The 20,615-nt window shown below is 44.4% G+C and overlaps 1 protein-coding gene across 1 annotated transcript in view; it reads right to left on the reverse strand.

The window, feature by feature from the left end:
- Positions 1–14,388, reverse strand: part of FLACC1 (flagellum associated containing coiled-coil domains 1) — a 30,529-nt gene extending 16,141 nt beyond the window's left edge. Inside the window, 4 exon segments of the mRNA XM_004426867.3 lie at positions 1,155–1,288; positions 3,070–3,118; positions 13,700–13,774; positions 14,276–14,388. Of these exon segments, the coding sequence (XP_004426924.1) occupies positions 1,155–1,288; positions 3,070–3,118; positions 13,700–13,774; positions 14,276–14,388 (371 nt within the window).
- Between the last annotated feature and the right edge of the window lie 6,227 nt (positions 14,389–20,615).

Here is a 20,615-nt window from a genome sequence, read left to right on the forward strand (position 1 = left end):
AAGCAGGGAGTTGACCAATGAGAACTCCCGTCTTTTGAACGTGATCTTCCGTATCAGCAGTACTCACAGCTTTACTAGGGAATGACGCAAGCATGGCTATCATGTCTTATTATGCCACAACTGATGACAATTTCCTTATGAGCCCAAGAGGTGGCTGTGGGTGCTGGCTTGACTGTGGTGCACAGCCCATTCTTCTCCTGCAGAGGGCTGTGGAGAGCAGGGCAAAGGAAACAGGCTGACGGTTCCCACAGGAGGGGAAGACAGGGTCTCGAGCCTGATTTCTCTGGGCCAGGTCAGATCAGGGGGACTCCACGAGACAGCCTCCCTCAGCCTGCACCCTTCAGCCTTGCACCAAATGAAACCACTGCTAGCGGTTTGGTTGTATCCTTTCCACACACTTATAAGTAGGTAGGTAATTGTGTGTGTGTGCATGTGTGTGTGTGTGTTTTCTGTTGTTGTTTTTGGTCTTTTAGATTTCTGTTTTGGAAAAATAATTTTTACAGCAAGCTAAAGTCCAAGGAGGAGACACTCATGGGGAGCCATTGCAATAGTGCAGGTAGGAAGTAACAGATGGGGAAGTAGAAGGTACGAATGAGAGATTTAGGAGATGGAGTGAAGAGGATGTGGGGACTGACTCTACATGACATGGACAATAGAGGGTGGGTGGGACTTGAATGACAGAGAGGACAGCAGTGTGCTCCACCGAGATGGAGTCAGGCCAGAATCTTCCACGCTGCATCTCCCAGAGGCATGAACTGAGTGGGATCTTTGGACGTAATGAAACAGAGATGCATACTCAGGCCTCCCAGAAACACTGACTTACTCTCAATTCTCACCCTCCAAATTCAGACAGTTTTATGAATATTTCATCTGTTTATTACCTCCAGGAGCAATTGCTCTCCTTTAGTACGAATTACACTATACCCATCCATTTTCCAGATCAGCTGCCTGACTTGATCTTCATCCTGACTCTAATGGGATCAGAGCAGAGAGGTGGGTGTAGGGAGGAGCAGACGCAGGGCTGAGGAGTGAAGTGACCTCGCAGCACCCTCAGAGCAGGGACTGTGCACAGAATTTCGGGGCTTGTCCTTGAGGCCAGGCCAAGCCAGGTAAAGAGAGCTCCGAGGAGCTGGACGTGGGTCCAAAGACATTACCTGGAAATTTTGCCTTTGTCCGTGATCTCAGATTCTGACTGCTTTTTCCTATTAAACATCTCATCTCCCAAGGTGACAGAAATCTGCTCCCTATTCCGAATGAGGCGATAGCCAGGTGACACGTTGATCACTTCCTGGGTATCAAGGTGGAAGGTGAGATAATACTGCAGACATGGTGTGCTGACATTCCTCCCAATCCTCCACTGGTGTCCCACTCACATCTAAAAACAGAGACGTGAGATGGGGTTCCAGGCCCAGGGCTCTCCTGTGCCCTCCCCAGGTCCCACCCCCACTCCTACCTTGGGCCCAGACTCCTCTCCTGAGATCCAATCGCAAGACTCAACTGGCTCCTGCATGTCCCCATAGGCCTCTCAAGCTCAACACAAGCAAAGCCTAACCGGTGATGCCCCTCCACACTCTGCCTCGGAACCCTGCTCCTCCTCTGCGTCCTCCATCATGGCCGGAGGCCAGGAGGTGCGGGCATTACGGAAGTCACTCAAGTTTTGGAATTAGACAGGCCTGAGTTTAAATCTTGGCTGTGTCACCAACCACAGTTATTCAACATTTCTGTGCCTCAGTTTCCTTATCAGAAAATGAGGATAATAACTCTTCCTCAAAGGACTTTTGTGAGGAAAAAACAAAATAACATATGAGAAGATGCCTAGCACGGTTGCAAAAACAAGACAATGAACCCATTTTAGTCAGTTCCTCTTCCGCCCCTACAAGTCAGAAATCCGGCAGGGCTACCAGCGGCATAGACGGGATAAATTGTACCATCCAGAGTTGTGTGGGACACGCCTGTGGCACCACGAGTCCTGTCCCCGTGGTCTCCCAAATGTACTTCAGCCTCATCCTCTCCTCTCCATGCCCCCCGCCCGACAGCCCGAGGCCCCTGTCCTCTCTCTCTTCGGCTCTGGCCATCCCTTCCCAGCCTTCCTGCCCTCAGTCTGGCTCTGCTAAGGTTCATCATCCTTTCCACTGGGAGGGCTGTTACATTTTTGTTTGTCTATTTTTTTTCCTGACTATTAAGGGACTGCATATGGGCTGGCCCGTGGCTTAGCAGTTAAGTGCACGCGCTCCGCTACTGGTGGCCGGGTTCGGACACTGGGCACGCACTGACGCACCGCATCTCCTGTCATGCTGAGGCCGCGTCCCACATACAGCAACTAGAAGGATGTGGAACTATGACATACAACTACCTACTGGGGCTTTGGGGAAAAAAAGGAGGAGGATTGGCAATAGATGTTAGCTCAGAGCTGGTCTTCCTCAGCAAAAAGAGGAGGATTAGCATGGATGTTAGCTCAGGGCTGATCTTCCTCACCAAAAAAAAAAAAAAAAAGGGACTGCATGATCCTTGTTTAAGGAGAAAAAAAGGAAAACAGATAAAAGCAGAAAGTAGTAAAAAGCACCAACAATATCCCACTAGAGGGCGTTTTTCCTAGAATGTAAGTCTCACCTGATCCTGTGCCCGTGTCAGACCCACCAACGCCCCCAGATACCAGAAGGATTAGGCCCAAACTCCTGGGCAGATGTGAGGTCCTTCTGGGTGTGTCCCCATCTCTCCAGCAGCTCCCGTCCCTGCTCCCCCTGGTGCCCTGATGGTCCCTCCCCTAGCGTTTGTGGTTTTCCAAGCGCGGCAGATGGTTTCCTGCATCTGGGCACGAGCTGCACACTGGCCCCCTCTCCTTACCCACACAAGGCAGAGAGAGTGGAGACTAAATGCCCTCTCAGGGTCTGACTGAGCGGATTCAGGCCCTGAACACTCCAGTACATGTTATACGCAGTCATTACCGCCCCTCCTCACAGGACCATTGCAAAGATTCAACGAGGGAAGGACGTGTAAAAGGCCTGTGCCTGCACACAGTAGGAGCTCAATAAATGTTAGCCCCACTGCCCTCTTCCCATTTTTACTCACATAAGGTAATTTATTGCTCTCCTCTTGTTTTCCTAAGTGGATTTTCACTCTGCAAGAGAAAGGCGTGCTCAGAAACAACCAGAGAATGAAGAGAAGTTCAAAGCTTAGGAGCTGCACCACGATCCGATCGCTTATTTGTAAAAAGTGACATTACCGGGATGATCTCTGAGGTCTCTTTCAGCCCTCAAAATATTCAATTTCTGGAAATAGGGAATGTTTAATGGTCCAGGGATCGTCGGTTTACAGGTTGCGATAAAATGGCAGGTAGTAAAAACGTGGGAAGGCGACGAGTCGCTGGTCTAATAGTAGAACCGTTCCAACAACAAGAGCCAAGAGGCTAGGAGAGAAGGTCCAGAGGGCCGTCCCATGAGCATGGCGCATAGTCTTTAAGGCACACATTGTTTAGTGACATCTATGCTGTCAGCACAACAGCCTTTCTTATTTGCACCAGAAACTCGGGTTCTGGGACCTTGAAATTGTCAGTTAAGTGAATTCGGGATAAGCAAAGTGTTACTATTCCGAGATCATAATTAATTTTTGTTTTCAGATATAGAAACATGAGCATAATATCGAGTCCCAAATATCAAAAGAGTGTCTTTAAGGGAGCTCACCTGGAAGGTTGAAAGATTGGAACAAGAGTAACTAGCGTCTGATGTGCTGACAAGAATGGTTAGGCCTTGGTGTATGACATTAGGCCCTCTCCTCTCTGTCTCAACATACGCTCACACATGGACTCATACCATCAGGGGACTGCTATGAAGATAGACACCCAAAACCCGCTCTAGAAGTTCCATTTTCCCCATGATCCAAACGACCATATCACTAGGGGTTGTGGAGTTGGTTACCAGGCTGGGACTGCTCCAGAGTCTGTGGGTAACTCTGCCTGTGGGGCGTGGGGTTTCCCTGGTGGAAGCAGCTCCACCTCGGTTAATAACTACCAGTCTGGTCCTGACCCCACATCTCCCACCCCCAGAGGGGGCCTCCACAGAGGCACTGAGGGATCGCCTCAGAAAACCAGGCCAATGATTTGGCTACCTTAGATGCGACCATCAACCTTTGATTTTAACTTTAACAGGCAAAAAAATTATTCTCTGTGTTAAAAAACGGCATGACGCTTGTCAAGCCATGCTGTGGCGGCGTCCCATATAAAGTGGAGGAAGATGGGCACAGATGTTAGCCCAGGGCCAGTCTTCCTCAGCAAAAAGAGGAGAATTGGCAGATGTTAGCTCAGGGCCGATCTTCCTCACACACACAAAAAAAATGGCATGAATGCACAATACACACGGATAATACAATGGGGCCCACATGTAATTTATTTATTTATTTATTTTTTTATGAGGACGATCAGCCTCTAGCTAACGTCCGTGCTAATCCTCCTCTTTTTGCTGAAGAAGACCGGCTCTGAGCTAACATCTATTGCCAATCCTCCTCCTTTTTTTTTCCCCTCAAAGCCCCAGTAGACAGTTGTATGTCATAGTTGCACATCCTTCTAGTTGCTGTATGTGGGACACGGCCTCAGCATGGCCGGAGAAGTGGTGAGTCGGTGTGCGCCCGGGATCCGAACCCAGGCCGCCAGTAGCGGAGCGCGTACACTCAGCTGCTAAGCCACGGGGCTGGCCCCCCACATGTAATTTACAAGAGGACTTTCAACCATTTAAAATGCAGCTCAACTCATATCAACCACATGCTCCCATTCATAAACCTGAAACTCTCCTCAATGGTGATTTGGTTTGCTTTCTCCGAATTCAGGAAAGCCTTGGGTGGGGGTGAGGGTGGGGAACCACTGGGTGGCCTGGGTCTCTTTAAAAAGCTAACAATGGATTTGAGCTTATGTATTTTTTTGCTCTCAGCAAACCTCGAGCAAACAGAGACCTTCCCCATTCACTTCAGAACCGCTGGAGGGGTCAGAGAGGAGCTTCGTGGGTGCTCGTTGTGTCGCATAACTGTGTTTCTCTCACTGACAAGTTTTACTTTACTTCCAGATAAGGTCGATTCAGAATGACTCTCCTTTACTCTTTTTGTCCATGTCAACCTACTCAGATTTCTCCAATTACACAAACCAAATTGTGACACTTTGTCAATGCAGTAGCCAGATCAGTCCCTTCGAAATGCAAGTTGGGTCATGTCACTTCTCTCAGAATCCTCTGATGGCTTCCCATATGTTAAGTTGTGTCCCCCCCAAAATTCGTATGTTGAAGCCCTAACCTCTGGTGTCTCAGAATGTGACTGCATTTGGAGATTGGGCCTTTGAAGAGGTGATTAAATTAAAATGAGGCCATTAGGATGAGCCCTAATCCAGTCTTACTGGTGTCCTTATAAGAGAGACTAGGACACGCAGAGACCCCCCCCCCCCCAGGGATGTGCATGCACAAGTGAAAAGGCAGCAAGTGGGTGGCCATCTGCAAGCCAAGGAGAGAGTCCTGAGGGGAAACCAACCCTGCCGGCACCTTAGTCTTGGATCCAGCCTCCAAACTGTGAGAAAATATATTTCTGTTGCTTAAGCCACCCAGTCTGTGTTTTTTTGTTATGGTGGCCCCAGAAGCTAATACACCACCCCTTTCAGAGTAAAAGTCACAGTCCTTATGGTGGCCAGCAAACATTACTGTATGAGTTTCCTGTTGCTGCTGTAACAAATTACTACAAGCTTGGTGGCTTAAAACAACACCAACTTATTATCTCACAGTTCTGGAGGTCAAGTCTGAAATGGGGCTCACTGTTGCTAGGGCTGTGTTCTTCCTGGAAGAATATGCTTCCTTGCCTTTTCCAGCTCCGGAAGCTGCCCCTGTTCTTAGTGGCCTTTTCCTCCATCTTCAAAGCCAACAATTGCATCACTCTGACCTCTGCTTCTTCTTTTTTTTTTAATTTTTTGTTTATTGCAGTAACATTGGTTTATAACCTTGTATAAATTTCAGGTATACAACGTTTTACTTCTATTTCTGCATAGATTACATCATGTTCACCACCAAAATACTAATTACAACCCATCACCACACACATGTGCAGAATTATCCCTTTCGTCCTCCCCCCTCCCCCCTTTCCCTCTGGTAACTACCAATCCAATCTCTGTCCCTATGTGTTTGTTTATTGTTGTTATTTTCTACTACTTAATGAAGGAAATCATACGGTATTTGACCTTCTCCCTCTGACTTACTTCACTTTGCATAATGCCCTCAATGTCCATCCATGTTGTCACAAATGGCTGGATTTCATCGTTTCTTATGGCTGAGTAGTATTCCATTGTGTATATATACCACAGCTTCTTTATCCATTCGTCCCTTGATGGGCACTTAGGTTGCTTTCAAGTCTTGGCTATTGTGAATAACGCTGCAATGAACACAGGGGTGCATGTACCTTTACAAATTGGTGTTTTCAAGTTCTCTGGATAAATACCCAACAGTGGAATAGCTGGATCATGTGGTAGTTCTATCCTTGATTTTTTCAGGAATCTCCACACTGTTTTCCATAGTGGCTGCACCAGTTTGCACTCCCACCAGCAGTGCATGAGAGTTCCCTTCTCTCCACATCCTCTCCAACACATGTTGTTTCCTGTCTTGTTAATTATAGCCATTCTGACGGGCATGAGGTGATATCTCATCATAGTTTTGATTTGCATTTCCCTGATAGTTAATGATTTTGAATATCTTTTGATGTGTCTGTTGGCCACCTGTATATCTTGTTTGGAGAAATGTCTGTTCAGGTCTTTGGCCCATTTTTTAATTGGGTTGTTAGTTTTTTTGTTGTTGAGATGCATGAGTTCTTTATATATTTTGGAGATTAACCCCTTATCAGATGTATGGTTTGCAAATATCTTCTCCCAATTGTTAGGTTGTCTTTTCATCTTGTTGATGGTTTCCTTTCCTGTGGAGAAGCTTTTTAGTTTGATGTAGTCCCATTTGTTTATTTTTTCTATTGTTTGTCTTGCCCGGTCAGACATGGTGCTTGAAAATATGTTGCTAAGACCAATGTCACAGAGCATACTGCCTATGTTTTCTTCTAGAAGTTTCATAGTTTCAGGTCTTACATTCAAGTCTTTAATCCATTTGGAGTTAATTTTTGTGTATGGTGTAAGGTAAGGGTCTACTTTCATTTTTTTGCATATGGCTATCCAGTTTTCCCAACAGCATTTGTTGAAGAGACTTTCTTTTCTCCATTGTATGTTCTTGGCTCCTTTGTCAAAGATTAGCTGTCCATAGATGTGTGGGTTTATTTCTGGGACTTCGATTCTATTCCATTGATCTGTGTGTCTATTTTTGTGCTGGTACCATGCCGTTTTGGTTACAATAGCTTTGTAGTATATTTTGAAATCAGGCAGTGTGATACCTCCAGCTTTGTTCTTTTTTCTCAGGATTCTTTTAGCTATTCGGGGTCTTTTGTTGTTCCATACAAATTTTAGGATTCTTTGTTCTATTTCTGTGAAAAATGTTGTTGGAACTTTGATAGGGATTGCATTGAATCTATAGATGGCTTTAGGAAGTATGGACATCTTAACTATGTTAATTCTTCCAATCCAAGAGCATGGAATATCTTTCCATTTCTTTTGTGTCTTCTTCAATTTCTTTCAGAAATGTTTTATAGTTTTCGGTGTACAGATCTTTCACCTCTTTGGTTAAGTTTATTCCTAGGTATTTTATTCTTTTTGTTGCAATTGTAAATGGGGTTGTATTCTTAATTTCTCTTTCTGCTACTTCGTTGTTAGTGTATAGAAATGCAACTGACTTTTGTATGTTGATTTTGTATCCTGCAACTTTACCGTATTCGTTTATCACTTCTAAAAGATTTTTGGATGATTCTTTAGGGTTTTCTATATATAAAATCATATCATCTGCAAATAGTGACAGTTTCACTTCTTCCTTTCCAATTTGCATCACTTTTATTTCTTTTTCTTGCCTGATTGCTCTGGCTAGGACTTCCAGTACTATGTTAAATAGGAGTGGTGACAGTGGGCATCCTTGTCTGGTTCCTGTTCTTAGAGGGATAGCTTTCAGTTTTTCACCGTTGAGGATGATATTAGCTGTGGGTTTGTCATATATGGCCTTTATTATGTTGAGGTACTTTCCTTCTATACCCATTTTATTCAGAGTTTTTATCATAAATGGATGCTGTATCTTGTCAAATGCTTTCTCTGCATCTATTGAGATGATCACGTGATTTTTATTCTTCATTTTATTAATGTGGTGTATTACGTTGATTGATTTGCGAATGTTGAACCATCCCTGCATACCTGGAATAAATCCCACTTGATCGTGGTGTATAATCTTCTTAACGTATTGTTGTATGCGATTTGCTAGTATTTTGTTGAGGATTTTTGCATCGATGTTCATCAGTGATATTGGCCTGTAATTTTCTTTTTTTGTGTTGTCCTTGTCTGGTTTTGGTATCAGGGTAATGTCGGCTTTGTAGAATGAGTTAGGGAGCTTCCCCCACTCCTCAAGTTTTTGGAAGTGTTTGAGAAGGATAGGTATTAAGTCTTCTTTGAATGTTTGGTAGAATTCACCAGGGAAGCCGTCTGGTCCTGGACTTTTATTTTTGGGGAGGTTTGTGATTACTGTTTCGATCTCCTTACTGGTGATTGGTCTATTCAAATTCTCTACTTCTTCTTGATCCAGTTTTGGAAGGTTGTATGATGCTAAGAATTCATCCATTTCTTCCAGATTGTCGAATTGGTTGGCATATAGTTTTTCATAGTATTCTCTGATAATCTTTTGTATTTCTGAAGTGTCTGTTGTAATTTCTCCTCTTTCATTTCTGATTTTACTTATTTGTGCCTTCTCTCTTTTTTTCTTGGTGAGTCTAGCTAAAGGTTTGTCAATTTTGTTTACCTTTTCCAAGAACCAGCTCTTGGTTTTATTAATTTTTTCTACTGTTTTTTTAGTCTCTATTTCATTTATTTCTGCTCTAATTTTTATTATTTCCCTTCTTCTACTGATTTGGGGCTTGCTTTGTTCGTTCTTCTTTTTCCAGTTCCCTTAGGTGCATTGTTAGATTGTTTATTTGAGATTTTTCTTGTTTGTTGAGATAGACCTGTATTGCTATAAACTTCCCTCTTAGAACCGCTTTTGCTGTATCCCATAAATTCTGGCATGTCGTATTTTCATTTTCATTTGTCTCCAGGTATTTTTTGATTTCTTCTTTGATTTCTTCGTTGACCCAGTCGTTGTTCAGTAGCATTTTGTTTAATCTCCACGTATTTGTGGCTTTTCTGATTTTCTTCCTACAGTTGATTTCCAGTTTCACACCGTTGTGGTCAGAAAAGATGCTTGGTATTATTTCAATCTTCTTAAATTTATGGAGACTTGTTTTGTGGCCTAATATGTGATCAATCCTGGAGAATGTTCCACGTGCATTTGAAAAGAACGTGTATTCTTCGGTTTTTGGATGGAATGCTCTGTATATATCTACTAGATCCATCTGTCCTAGTGTGTCATTTAAGGCCAATGTTTCCTTATTGATCTTCTGTTTGGATGCTCTATCCATTGGTGTAAGTGGAGTGTTAAAGTACCCTACTATTATTGTGTTACTGTCTATTTCTCTTTTTATGTCTGTTAATAATTGCTTTATATATTTAGGTGCACCTACTTTGGGTGTGTAGATATTTACAAGTGTTATATCCTCTTGTTGGATTGTTCCCTTGATCATTGTGTAATGCCCCTCTTTGTCTTTTTCACAGTTTTTGTTTTAAAGTCTATTTTGTCTGATATGAGTACTGCTACCCCAGCTTTCTTTTCATTGCCATTTGCGTGGAGTATCTTTTTCCATCCCTTCACTTTCAGTTTGTGAGTGTCTTTAGGTCTGAAGTGTGTCTCTTGTATGCAGCATGTATATGGGTCTTGTTGTTTTATCCAATCAGCCACGCTATGCCTTTTAATTGGGGCATTTAGTCCATTGACGTTTAAAGTAGCTATTGATAAGTATGTACTTACTGCCATTTTTAAACTTTTTTTTTCTCTCAATGTTTTAGTAGTTCTTCTCTGTTCCTTTCTCCTTCTATACAGAATTGATGGTCTCTTTAGTTTGACCTCTGTCTGAAAGCTCTACTCTTTAAGGCCCCTCCTCCCTCATGTTATGTTTTTGATACATATCTAACCTCTTTTTTGTGCATTTGTATCCATTTCCCTCTTATCATGGAAATAGATAATTTTTCCTATTTGTGGTCTTCTCTTTCCCCCTTAAATCAGTCCCTTTAACATTTCTTGTAACACTGGTTTCTTGGTGATAAACTCCTTTAATTTTTGCTTGTCTGGGAAATTTTTGATCTCTCCTTCCATCTTGAATGATAACCTTGCTGGGTAGAGTATTCTTGGCTGTAGGTTTTTTCCTTTTAGCACTTTAAATATATTGTGCCACTCTCTTGTAGCCTGTAAGGTTTCTGCTGAGAAGTCAGCTGATAGCCTTATGGGGCTTCCTTTGTATGTAACTTTCTTTCTCTGGCAGCTTTTAGGATTCTCTCTTTATCTTTAATTCTGGACATTTTGATTATGATGTGTCATGGTGTGGGCCTCTTTGGGTTTATCTTGTTTGGGGCTCTCTGTGCTTCCTGTACCTGGATGTCTGTTTCCTTCCTTAGGTTAGGGAAGTTTTCATCTATTATTTCTTGAAATAGATTCTCTTCCCCTTTGTCTCACTCTTCTCCTTCCGGGACACCTATAACACGGATGTTAGTGCGCTTGATGTTGTGCCAGAGGTCCCTTAGACTGTCCTCACTCTTTTTAGTTCTTTTTTCTTTTACCTCTTCAGCTTGGGAAGTTTCTTCTAGTCTTTCATCCAGCTCACAGATCCACTCTTCTGTATCCTCTACTCTGCTTTTGAGTCCCTCTAGCGAATTTTTCATTTCCAGTATCGTATTCTTCATTTCTGATTGGTTCTTTTTTATATCTTCCATTTCTTTGTTGACATTCTCACTGAGTTCATCTATTCTTCTCCCCACATCAGTGAGCATCCTTAACACTCTTAGTTTGAACTCTCTGTCAAGTAGGTTCCTCATTTCTGTTTCACTTAGTTCCTTTTCTGGAGTTTTGTCCTGTTCCCTTACTTGGAATGTATTCCTTTGCCTCCTCATTTTGCCTCTTTCCCTGTGCTTGTGTCTACGTATTAGGTAGGTCAGCTACATCTCCTGCTCTTGGATAGGTGACCTTATACTAATGATGCCTTAGGAGGCTTCCAGTGTGCTTCCCTCAGTTCTCAATGTTCCAGGGGTGACCCCTATGTGGGCTACATGTATCCTTCTGTTGTGGCCTGTTTGCTTTCCCTGTAGGCATCCAGGGAGGCTGAGTTATGCTCCTGGCCAGCTGTTGTAATGCTCAGCTGCTTGTAGTTGTTGTGGGCCCTTCAGTCTCTTTATCAGGTGTGCGGAGCCCCAGCACAGTTGGCTGCAAGTTCTAATACCACATTTGTGTTGCAGTATCTCTTTTAAGTGAGTAGGCCCCCAGCATGGCAGGTTGTTAGGCTCAGGGCCTTACAATTGCAGTAAGCCTCTAGCCTATTATGTCTCTTGTCAGCTCTCTGAGGATTGCAGCTGGGTGGGGCTGGCCTCAGTCACAGGAGCATCCAATTGTTTCAGACTTTGGAAGATGGGGCAAACCCCCTATGTGGGTCTTTGAGAAGCACAAGTCTTCTGCAGCTGACAAGCCCTGCCACCCACAGGTCCACACACACAGTCAACACAGTCCTGCCCCGTGTGCATGCCCTGACCTCCCGAAGTGGACCCAGTCTCTCCACGGCGACAGCCCCACACACTCCACCACTGGCCCACACTCTCCACCCGCTCCTTGTGCACGCCCTGCCCCACTGAAGTGGGATCAGTTGCCAGGCTGCAGAGAATCCAGTCACCAATCTATGCATGCCCACAAGTTGCCTGAGGGCTTGTTGTTGGGTGGGGCCAGTCTCTAGGGTGGGCTGCCTGCCCTGGCTGAGCTGGATTAAATCGGTGCTCTAGTGGGTGGGGCAGACCTGGGCTAGCAGGCCCCAGGGAGAACTCCAATGGCGTCCTTGTCAGCACAGCCACACCAGGCCACAACAATGGCCGCAGCCAATGTCCCAGTCCCTGGAGAGGTCTCACCTCTCACTGAGATGCACTCAGGGCCTATCAGGTCAGTCTCTTTTCACCAAAGCACTATGCACCTTTCTTTCTGGTGATTTTCGGTTGCTTTCTGAAATGGGTGAGTTTGCGCATGGGCCCTTTAAGAGTGGGTTTTAATTTCTTTGTGAACCAGCTTTTCTGGGGGTATTCCCCAATGTTTTACTGGCAGGCAAAGTCAGATATTATGCCACTCGTCTCGATTGTGCTGGGTCCACAAAATGCCCACAGCGGGGGTGCTCCCTGGCTCAGGGCCCCACTCCTCCAGGGAGGGCTGCAGACCTATGTGTTGCTCCCGGGTGGCTGTGCAGCTGGCGGCTTGTGAAGGTGGCATTTTTTCTCTCCTGAAGGGAGTTTCTGCCTCTTCCACCTCAATTAGGGTTGTCCTTTGTTGCAAGGGTTCCTCTTATCCAGTTTTCAGTTCTGTCTCAGGGGTAATTTTTCCATGAATAGTTCTAAATTGGCTGTGTCCGCGGGAGGAGGTGTGTTCAGAGTCTGCTTACGCTGCCATCTTGACTTCCCCCTGACGTCTGCTTCTATTGTCACATCTCCTTCTCTGTCATGTATAAGGACATTTGTGATTACCTTGGGCCTACCTGGATAATCCCCGATAATCTGTCTAGCTCAAAGTCAGCTGATTAGCAAACATGATTCCATCTGCAATCTTAATTCCCCCTTGGCAAGTAAGAGAACATAGTCGCAGTCTCCAGGGAATAGGATGTGGACATCTTTGGGGGCATTATTCTGCTGACCACACTCATCATCTCTGTTACTTCTCTGAATTCATCCCCCCCACTCTCTCACTTCTCCACTCCCACCACACTGGCCTCTTTGCTTTCCTGGAAAAAGGCAGACATGCCAAACAAGTTCCTATCAGGGCCTTTGTTCTGGCTGCTCCCTCTGTCAGGAGTGCTTGCTCCAGATATCAGCAAGTCCTGTTGTCCCCTTCACACAGGGACTTGCCCTGACCTCCTTATAAAATAGCACTGTGAGCCCCAGGAAAGCAGACTTTGCTGTGTTCACTGCTGTTTCCGACACCTGAAACAGTGCCTAGCAAATGATAGATGCTCAATAAATGCTTTCCAATAAATAAATACATGGAATACATAGATTCGTGCAAAGGCCTAAAACTAAGTTACATGTCTAAGCTTATAAAATACGGGTAAAAATTTTAATTTATGAGTAAAGACAGAGTTGGAATCTACAGAAAATCTTAGACACATTAGTAAAAGGGTGAGTCATCACCATAAATACGTGGGGGGCTCTTTGCCTGTGACATGCATTGGGCATTGTGGCCTTTTAGGGCAGGAAACAGCTATTGGGGAACCCCAGCTGCGAGCTCATGGGTAGTGACTTTGAAAGCTGTGGGTGCAGAGGGCCTCCGAGTCTACAGGTAGGACCTGAGGTTTGGGGGGAATCACAGTGGATTCTGGCAATTCTCTGACACCCCTGGCAGCAATTGGTTGAAGTCAGGCAAGGCTGTGGAGGCCAAGGAGGGAGATTATTTTATTCACATACCTCAAACTATCCCTGCCCCGTGGACATGAAAATACTTACTTTGGGGTGACAACAGGTTTTGTTGTTGGTTGGACATAATTTTGTCTTTTTGAAGCTGGAGGAAGAGGAGTTAGCCTGAAAGTGAAAAATAAAAGAAAAAGAAAAAATTGGAAATTCAGAAACCTGTTGTAGCACCCCCAGATGAGGCACATCCCCACGGTGACCCCAAATCAGAATATATGGTCTGACAACTGAAATCTTTAAAATTGGGATGGTCTTAGGAACCTCAGGCAGAAGGCCTTGGCACTTGTTCACTGTCCCAAGGGGTCCCCGGGTTGGCAGCACAGCTCAACCCCCAGTTCCCAAAGCTCTTTGTCCCACAGGAGGGGCAGCTGCCATGGGCCTTTCCCTGCAGCACTAACTCTGAGATGCCCTCATTTAACATGACACCAAGCTTGGCAGCACCAGCAAGAGCAATGTGCAGGCAGTGGGCCAGCAGGAAAGCTGGCAAAGCGAGGCTTCCTGGCCCTCTCAGGATTTCTCTGCCAAGTTGACTGTCTGGAAATCTTGTGAAAGAAAGAAGGCTGCAAATGGAACCCAAGCCCCAGGCCCCACTCCACCCCAGATAATCCTCACTTGGGCTTCCCTGGGGAGGGCTTGCTTGGTGGTTGAGGGGTCTTGATTAGCTTCCGCGTTCCCGAGTTCCAGGGGTCCTGGCAGGTGCAGTAGATGAGAGGGTTGGGGTACATGGCAGGAGGGCAGGGTCAGTCTTGGCTGCTAGGTCAGGAGGCCCTTGCTGAAACAGGAAAACGACAGGAGAGAGTTACACATTCAGAGTCAAAGCAACAAACTTAGAGACAAATTGGGAAGGACCCAGGGGAGGCCCAAAACACAGACAGTAGATTCTGGAAGCTGTTGATCTGGTGCAGGGTCTGGACGATAGAAGGACACCTCACCACTTACCATCCAGTGGACTTGATTTGAAAGCAATTTAAAATTTGCCATAGTTGAGTGCTTACTGTGATCCAGGTATACAATAAGTGATTAAGTATTGTTATTCCAGTTCTATAGATGAGGACACTAAGGCTCAGAGCAGTCATGGAGGAGCAAGTTGCAGAGTTTTGAGAACAAGCACAAGTCTACCTGCCCCTAAGCCTTTGCTCTTCCTTCAGGTCACACTAGCTCTCACTGAAGTGAAGAGAAATCCCTACAGCAGGTCCTGCACAGAACTTTCTGGAAAATTGCTCTGTTACTCAAACTACAGTGCAAGTGAATTTCCTAGTTTCTCATTCTTGGTCACCTGCCTGAATTACACAGTTGAAACCTCTTCCTTCTTGGCTCCAAAAAAACAAAACCAAAAACAAAAATCTCTATTATGAAGGTTTGCACGAAAGACAACTCTCAGATGAACATGGAGGCTCAATCACACTTATCTTCTTTCTTTTGCAGAACCTCACTAAAATGAGAGCACAGGATTAAAAGAGGGTTCATTCCATAAGAACAAAGAGAACAGGAGCGGCGACAACATTGCACAAGGGATGTCAATCCATGTTTGGCACAATGACTCCCTCACTTAGCCTACATGCCTGCAAAGGGGGTACGAACCAGAAGGAGCCAATTCCATGCAAAAGACCCCAAAAGACTCCGAACTTGGAACTGGTAGATTATCTGATGATGCTGATAGGCATTTGACAGACCTGTTGGAGCACGTGGTAGGTGGAATGACGCCCCTTCCCCTCAAAACATGTCCGCATTCTAATTCGTGGAACCTGTGAGTATGTTACCTTACATGCCAACAGGAGCTTTGCAGCTGTGACTAAGTTAAAGATCTTGAGAGGGGGGATGACCTGGATTAACCATGTGAGCCCAGGGTAATCACAAGCGTTCTTATGAGAGGAAGGTGGGAGGGTCAGAGTTGGAGCAGAAAATGATCAGATAGGAGTGATTGAGGAAGGGGCTATGAGCCAAGGAATGTGGGCAGCCTCTAGGGGCAGGGAAAGGCAAGGAAATGATTCTCCCTATAGCCTCCAGAAGGAATGAAGTCCTGCCAACACCTTGATTTTAGCCCAGTGAGACCCACTTCCAACTTCTGACCTCAGAACTGTGAGATAATAAATTGGTGTTGTTTGAAGCCACTAAATTTGTGGTAATTAGTTACAGAGTTTTCATAACAGGAAACAGAGCATTTGGGGGAAAATTAGCAAGAAACATAGAAACCTAAGAAAATAAAAATTGCATAATTACTTCAGGTTAAAAAGTATGTATAGAGAGGAGAAGTCAAGATGGCGGTGTAAGCAGACTCTGAACTCACCTCCTCCCGCAGATACAGCCAGTTTACAACTACTCGTGGAAAAATTACCCCTGAGACAGAACTGAAAACTGGATAAGAGGAACTCCTGCAACAAAGGACAATCCTAATTGAGGTGGAAGAGACAGAAACTCCCTTCAGGAGAGAAAAAACGCCACCTTCACAAGCTGCCAGCCACACGGCTGCCCAGGAGCAGCCCAAAGGTATGCAGCCTCCCTGGAGGAAGAGGACGCTGAGCCAGGGAGCGCCCCCGCTGCAGGCATTTTGTGGACCCAGCACAACTGAGATGAGTGGCATAATATCTGACTTTGCCTGCCAGTAAAACATTGGGGAGCACCCCCAGAAAAGCTGATTCACAAAGACATTAAAACCAGCTCTTAAAGGGCCCATGTGCAAACTCGCCCGTTTCAGAAAGCATCCTAAAATCACCAGAAAGAAAGGTGCATAGTGCTTTGGTGAAAAGAGACTCACCTGATAGGCCCTGAGTGCATCTCGGTGGGAGATGGGACCTCTCCAGGGACTGGGACATTGGCAGCAGCCATTGTTGTGGCCCGGTGTGGGCGTGCTGACACAGATGCCATTGGAGTTCTCCCTGGGACCTGCTAACCCAGGTCTGTCCCACCAGCTAGAGCACCGATTTAATCCAGCTCAGCCAGGGCAGGCAGCCCACCTAGAGACTGGCCCCACCCAACAACAAGCCCTCAGGCAACTTGTGGGCATGCATAGATTGGTGACTGGATTCTCTGCAGCCTGGCAACTGATCCCACTTCAGTGGGGCAGGGCGTGCACAAGGAGCAGGTGGAGAGTGTGGGGCAGTGGTGGAGTGTGTGGGGCTCCCGCCGTGGAGAGACTGGGTCCACTTCGGGAGGTCAGGGCGTGCACACGGGGCAGGACTGTGTTGACTGTGTGTGTGGACCTGTGGGTGGCAGGGCTTGTCAGCTGCAGAAGACTTGTGCTTCTCAAAGACCCACATAGGGGGTTTGCCCCATCTTCCAAAGTCTGAAACAATTGGATGCTCCTGTGACTGAGGCCAGCCCCACCCAGCTGCAATCCTCAGAGAGCTGACAAGAGACATAAAGGCTGGAGGCTTACAGCAATTGTAAGCCCCTGAGCCTAACAACCTGCCACGCTGGGGGCCTACTCACTTAAAAGAAATATTGCAACACAAATGTGGTATTAGAACTTGCAGCCAACTGAGCTGGGGCTCCCTACACCTGATAAAGAGACTGAAGGGCCCACAACAACTACAAACAGCTGAGGATTACAACAGCTGGCCCGGAGCATAACCCGGCCTCCCTGGGCGCATACAGGGAGAGCAAACAGGCCACAACAGAAGGACACATGTAGCCTACATAGGGGTACCCCTGGAGCATTGAGAACTGAGGGAAGCACACTGCAGTCCTCCTAAGGCGTCACTTGTATAAGGTCACCTATCCAAGAGCAGGAGATGTAGCTGACCTACCTAATACGTAGACACAAGCACAGGGAAAGAGGCAAAATGAGGAGGCAAAGGAATACATTCCAAATACAGGACAAAACCCCAGAAAAGCAACTAAGTGAAACAGAAATGAGAAACCTACCTGACAGAGAGTTCAAACTAAGAGTGTTAAGGATGCTCACTGATGTGGGGAGAAGAATAGATGAACTCAGTGAGAATGTCAACAAAGAAATGGAAGATATAAAAAAGAACCAATCAGAAATGAAGAATACGATACTGGAAATGAAAATTTCGCTAGAGGGACTCAAAAGCGGAGTAGAGGATTCAGAAGAACAGATCTGGGAGCTGGACAAAAGACTAGAAGAAATTACCCAAGCTGAATAGGTAAAAGAGAAAAGAACTAAAAAGAGTGAGGACAGTCTAAGGGACCTCTGGGACAACATCCAGTGCACTAACATCCGTGTTATAGGTGTCCCGGAAGGAGAAGAGCGAGACAAAGGGGGAGAGAATCTATTTCAAGAAATAATAGATGAAAACTTCCCTAACCTAAGGAAGGATGCAGACATCCAGGTACAGGAAGCACAGAGAGCCCCAAACAAGATAAACCCAAAGAGGCCCACACCATGACACATCATAATCAAAATGTCTAGAATTAAAGATAAAGAGAGAATCCTAAAAGCTGCCAGAGAAAGATAAGTTACGTACAAAGGAAGCCCCATAAGGCTATCAGCTGACTTCTCAGCAGAAACCTTACAGGCTACAAGAGAGTGGCACAATATATTTAAAGTGCTAAAAGGAAAAAACCTACAGCCAAGAATACTCTACCCAGCAAGGTTATCATTCAAGATGGAAGGAGAGATCAAAAATTTCCCAGACAAGCAAAAATTAAAGGAGTTTATCACCAAGAAACCAGTGTTACAAGAAATGTTAAAGGGACTGATTTAAGGGGGAAAGAGAAGACCACAAATAGGAAAAATTATCTATTTCCATGATAAGAGGGAAATGGATACAAATGCACAAAAAAGAGGTTAGATATGATATCAAAAACATAACATGAGGGAGGAGGGGAGTTAAAGAGTAGAGCTTTCAGACAGAAGTCAAACTAAAGAGACCATCAATTCTGTACAGAAAGAGAAAGAAACAGAGAAGGACTACTAAAACACTGAGAAAAAAGTTCAAAAATGGCAGTAAGTACATACTTATCAATAGCTACTTTAAACGTCAATGGACTAAATGCCCCAATTAAAAGGCATAGCGTGGCTGATTGGATAAAACAACAAGACCCATATACATGCTGCATACAAGAGACACACTTCAGACCTAAAGACACTCACAAACTGAAAGTGAAGGGATGGAAAAAGATACTCCACGCAAATGGCAATGAAAAGAAAGCTGGGGTAGCAGTACTCATATCAGACAAAATAGACTTTAAAACAAAAACTGTAAAAAAGACAAAGAGGGGCATTACACAATGATCAAGGGAACAATCCAACAAGAGGATATAACACTTGTAAATATCTACACACCCAAAGTAGGTGCACCTAAATATATAAAGCAATTATTAACAGACATAAAAAGAGAAATAGACAGTAACACAATAATAGTAGGGTACTTTAACACTCCACTTACACCAATGGATAGATCATCCAAACAGAAGATCAATAAGGAAACATTGGCCTTAAATGACACACTAGAACGGATGGATCTAGTAGATATATACAGAGCATTCCATCCAAAAACCGAAGAATACACGTTCTTTTCAAATGCACGTGGAACATTCTCCAGGATTGATCACATATTAGGCCACAAAACAAGTCTCCATAAATTTAAGAAGATTGAAATAATACCAAGCATCTTTTCTGACCACAACGGTGTGAAACTGGAAATCAACTGTAGGAAGAAAATCAGAAAAGCCACAAATACGTGGAGATTAAACAAAATGCTACTGAACAACGACTGGGTCAACGAAGAAATCAAAGAAGAAATCAAAAAATACCTGGAGACAAATGAAAATGAAAATACGACATGCCAGAATTTATGGGATACAGCAAAAGCGGTTCTAAGAGGGAAGTTTATAGCAATACAGGTCTATCTCAACAAACAAGAAAAATCTCAAATAAACAATCTAACAATGCACCTAAGGGAACTGGAAAAAGAAGAACGAACAAAGCAAGCCCCAAATCAGTAGAAGAAGGGAAATAATAAAAATTACAGCAGAAAAAAAAGAAATAGAGACTAAAAACAGTAGAAAAATTAATAAAACCAAGAGCTGGTTCTTGGAAAAGGTAAACAAAATTGACAAACCTTTAGCTAGACTCACCAAGAAAAAAAGAGAGAAGGCACAAATAAGTAAAATCAGAAATGAAAGAGGAGAAATTACAACAGACACTTCAGAAATACAAAAGATTATCAGAGAATACTATGAAAAACTATATGCCAACCAATTCGACAATCTGGAAGAAATGGATGAATTCTTAGCATCATACAACCTTCCAAAACTGGATCAAGAAGAAGTAGAGAATTTGAATAGACCAATCACCAGTAAGGAGATCGAAACAGTAATCACAAACCTCCCCAAAAATAAAAGTCCAGGACCAGACGGCTTCCCTGGTGAATTCTACCAAACATTCAAAGAAGACTTAATACCTATCCTTCTCAAACACTTCCAAAAACTTGAGGAGTGGGGGAAGCTCCCTAACTCATTCTACAAAGCCGACATTACCCTGATACCAAAACCAGACAAGGACAACACAAAAAAAAGAAAATTACAGGCCAATATCACTGATGAACATCGATGCAAAAATCCTCAACAAAATACTAGCAAATCGCATACAACAATACGTTAAGAAGATTATACACCACGATCAAGTGGGATTTATTCCAGGTATGCAGGGATGGTTCAACATTCGCAAATCAATCAACGTAATACACCACATTAATAAAATGAAGAATAAAAATCACGTGATCATCTCAATAGATGCAGAGAAAGCATTTGACAAGATACAGCATCCATTTATGATAAAAACTCTGAATAAAATGGGTATAGAAGGAAAGTACCTCAACATAATAAAGGCCATATATGACAAACCCACAGCTAATATCATCCTCAACGGTGAAAAACTGAAAGCCATCCCTCTAAGAACAGGAACCAGACAAGGATGCCCACTGTCACCACTCCTATTTAACATAGTACTGGAAGTCCTAGCCAGAGCAATCAGGCAAGAAAAAGA

Source organism: Ceratotherium simum, chromosome 9, assembly GCF_057802395.1.
Source record: "Ceratotherium simum simum isolate JZ-2026a chromosome 9, ASM5780239v1, whole genome shotgun sequence".
Lineage (NCBI taxonomy): Eukaryota > Metazoa > Chordata > Mammalia > Perissodactyla > Rhinocerotidae > Ceratotherium > Ceratotherium simum.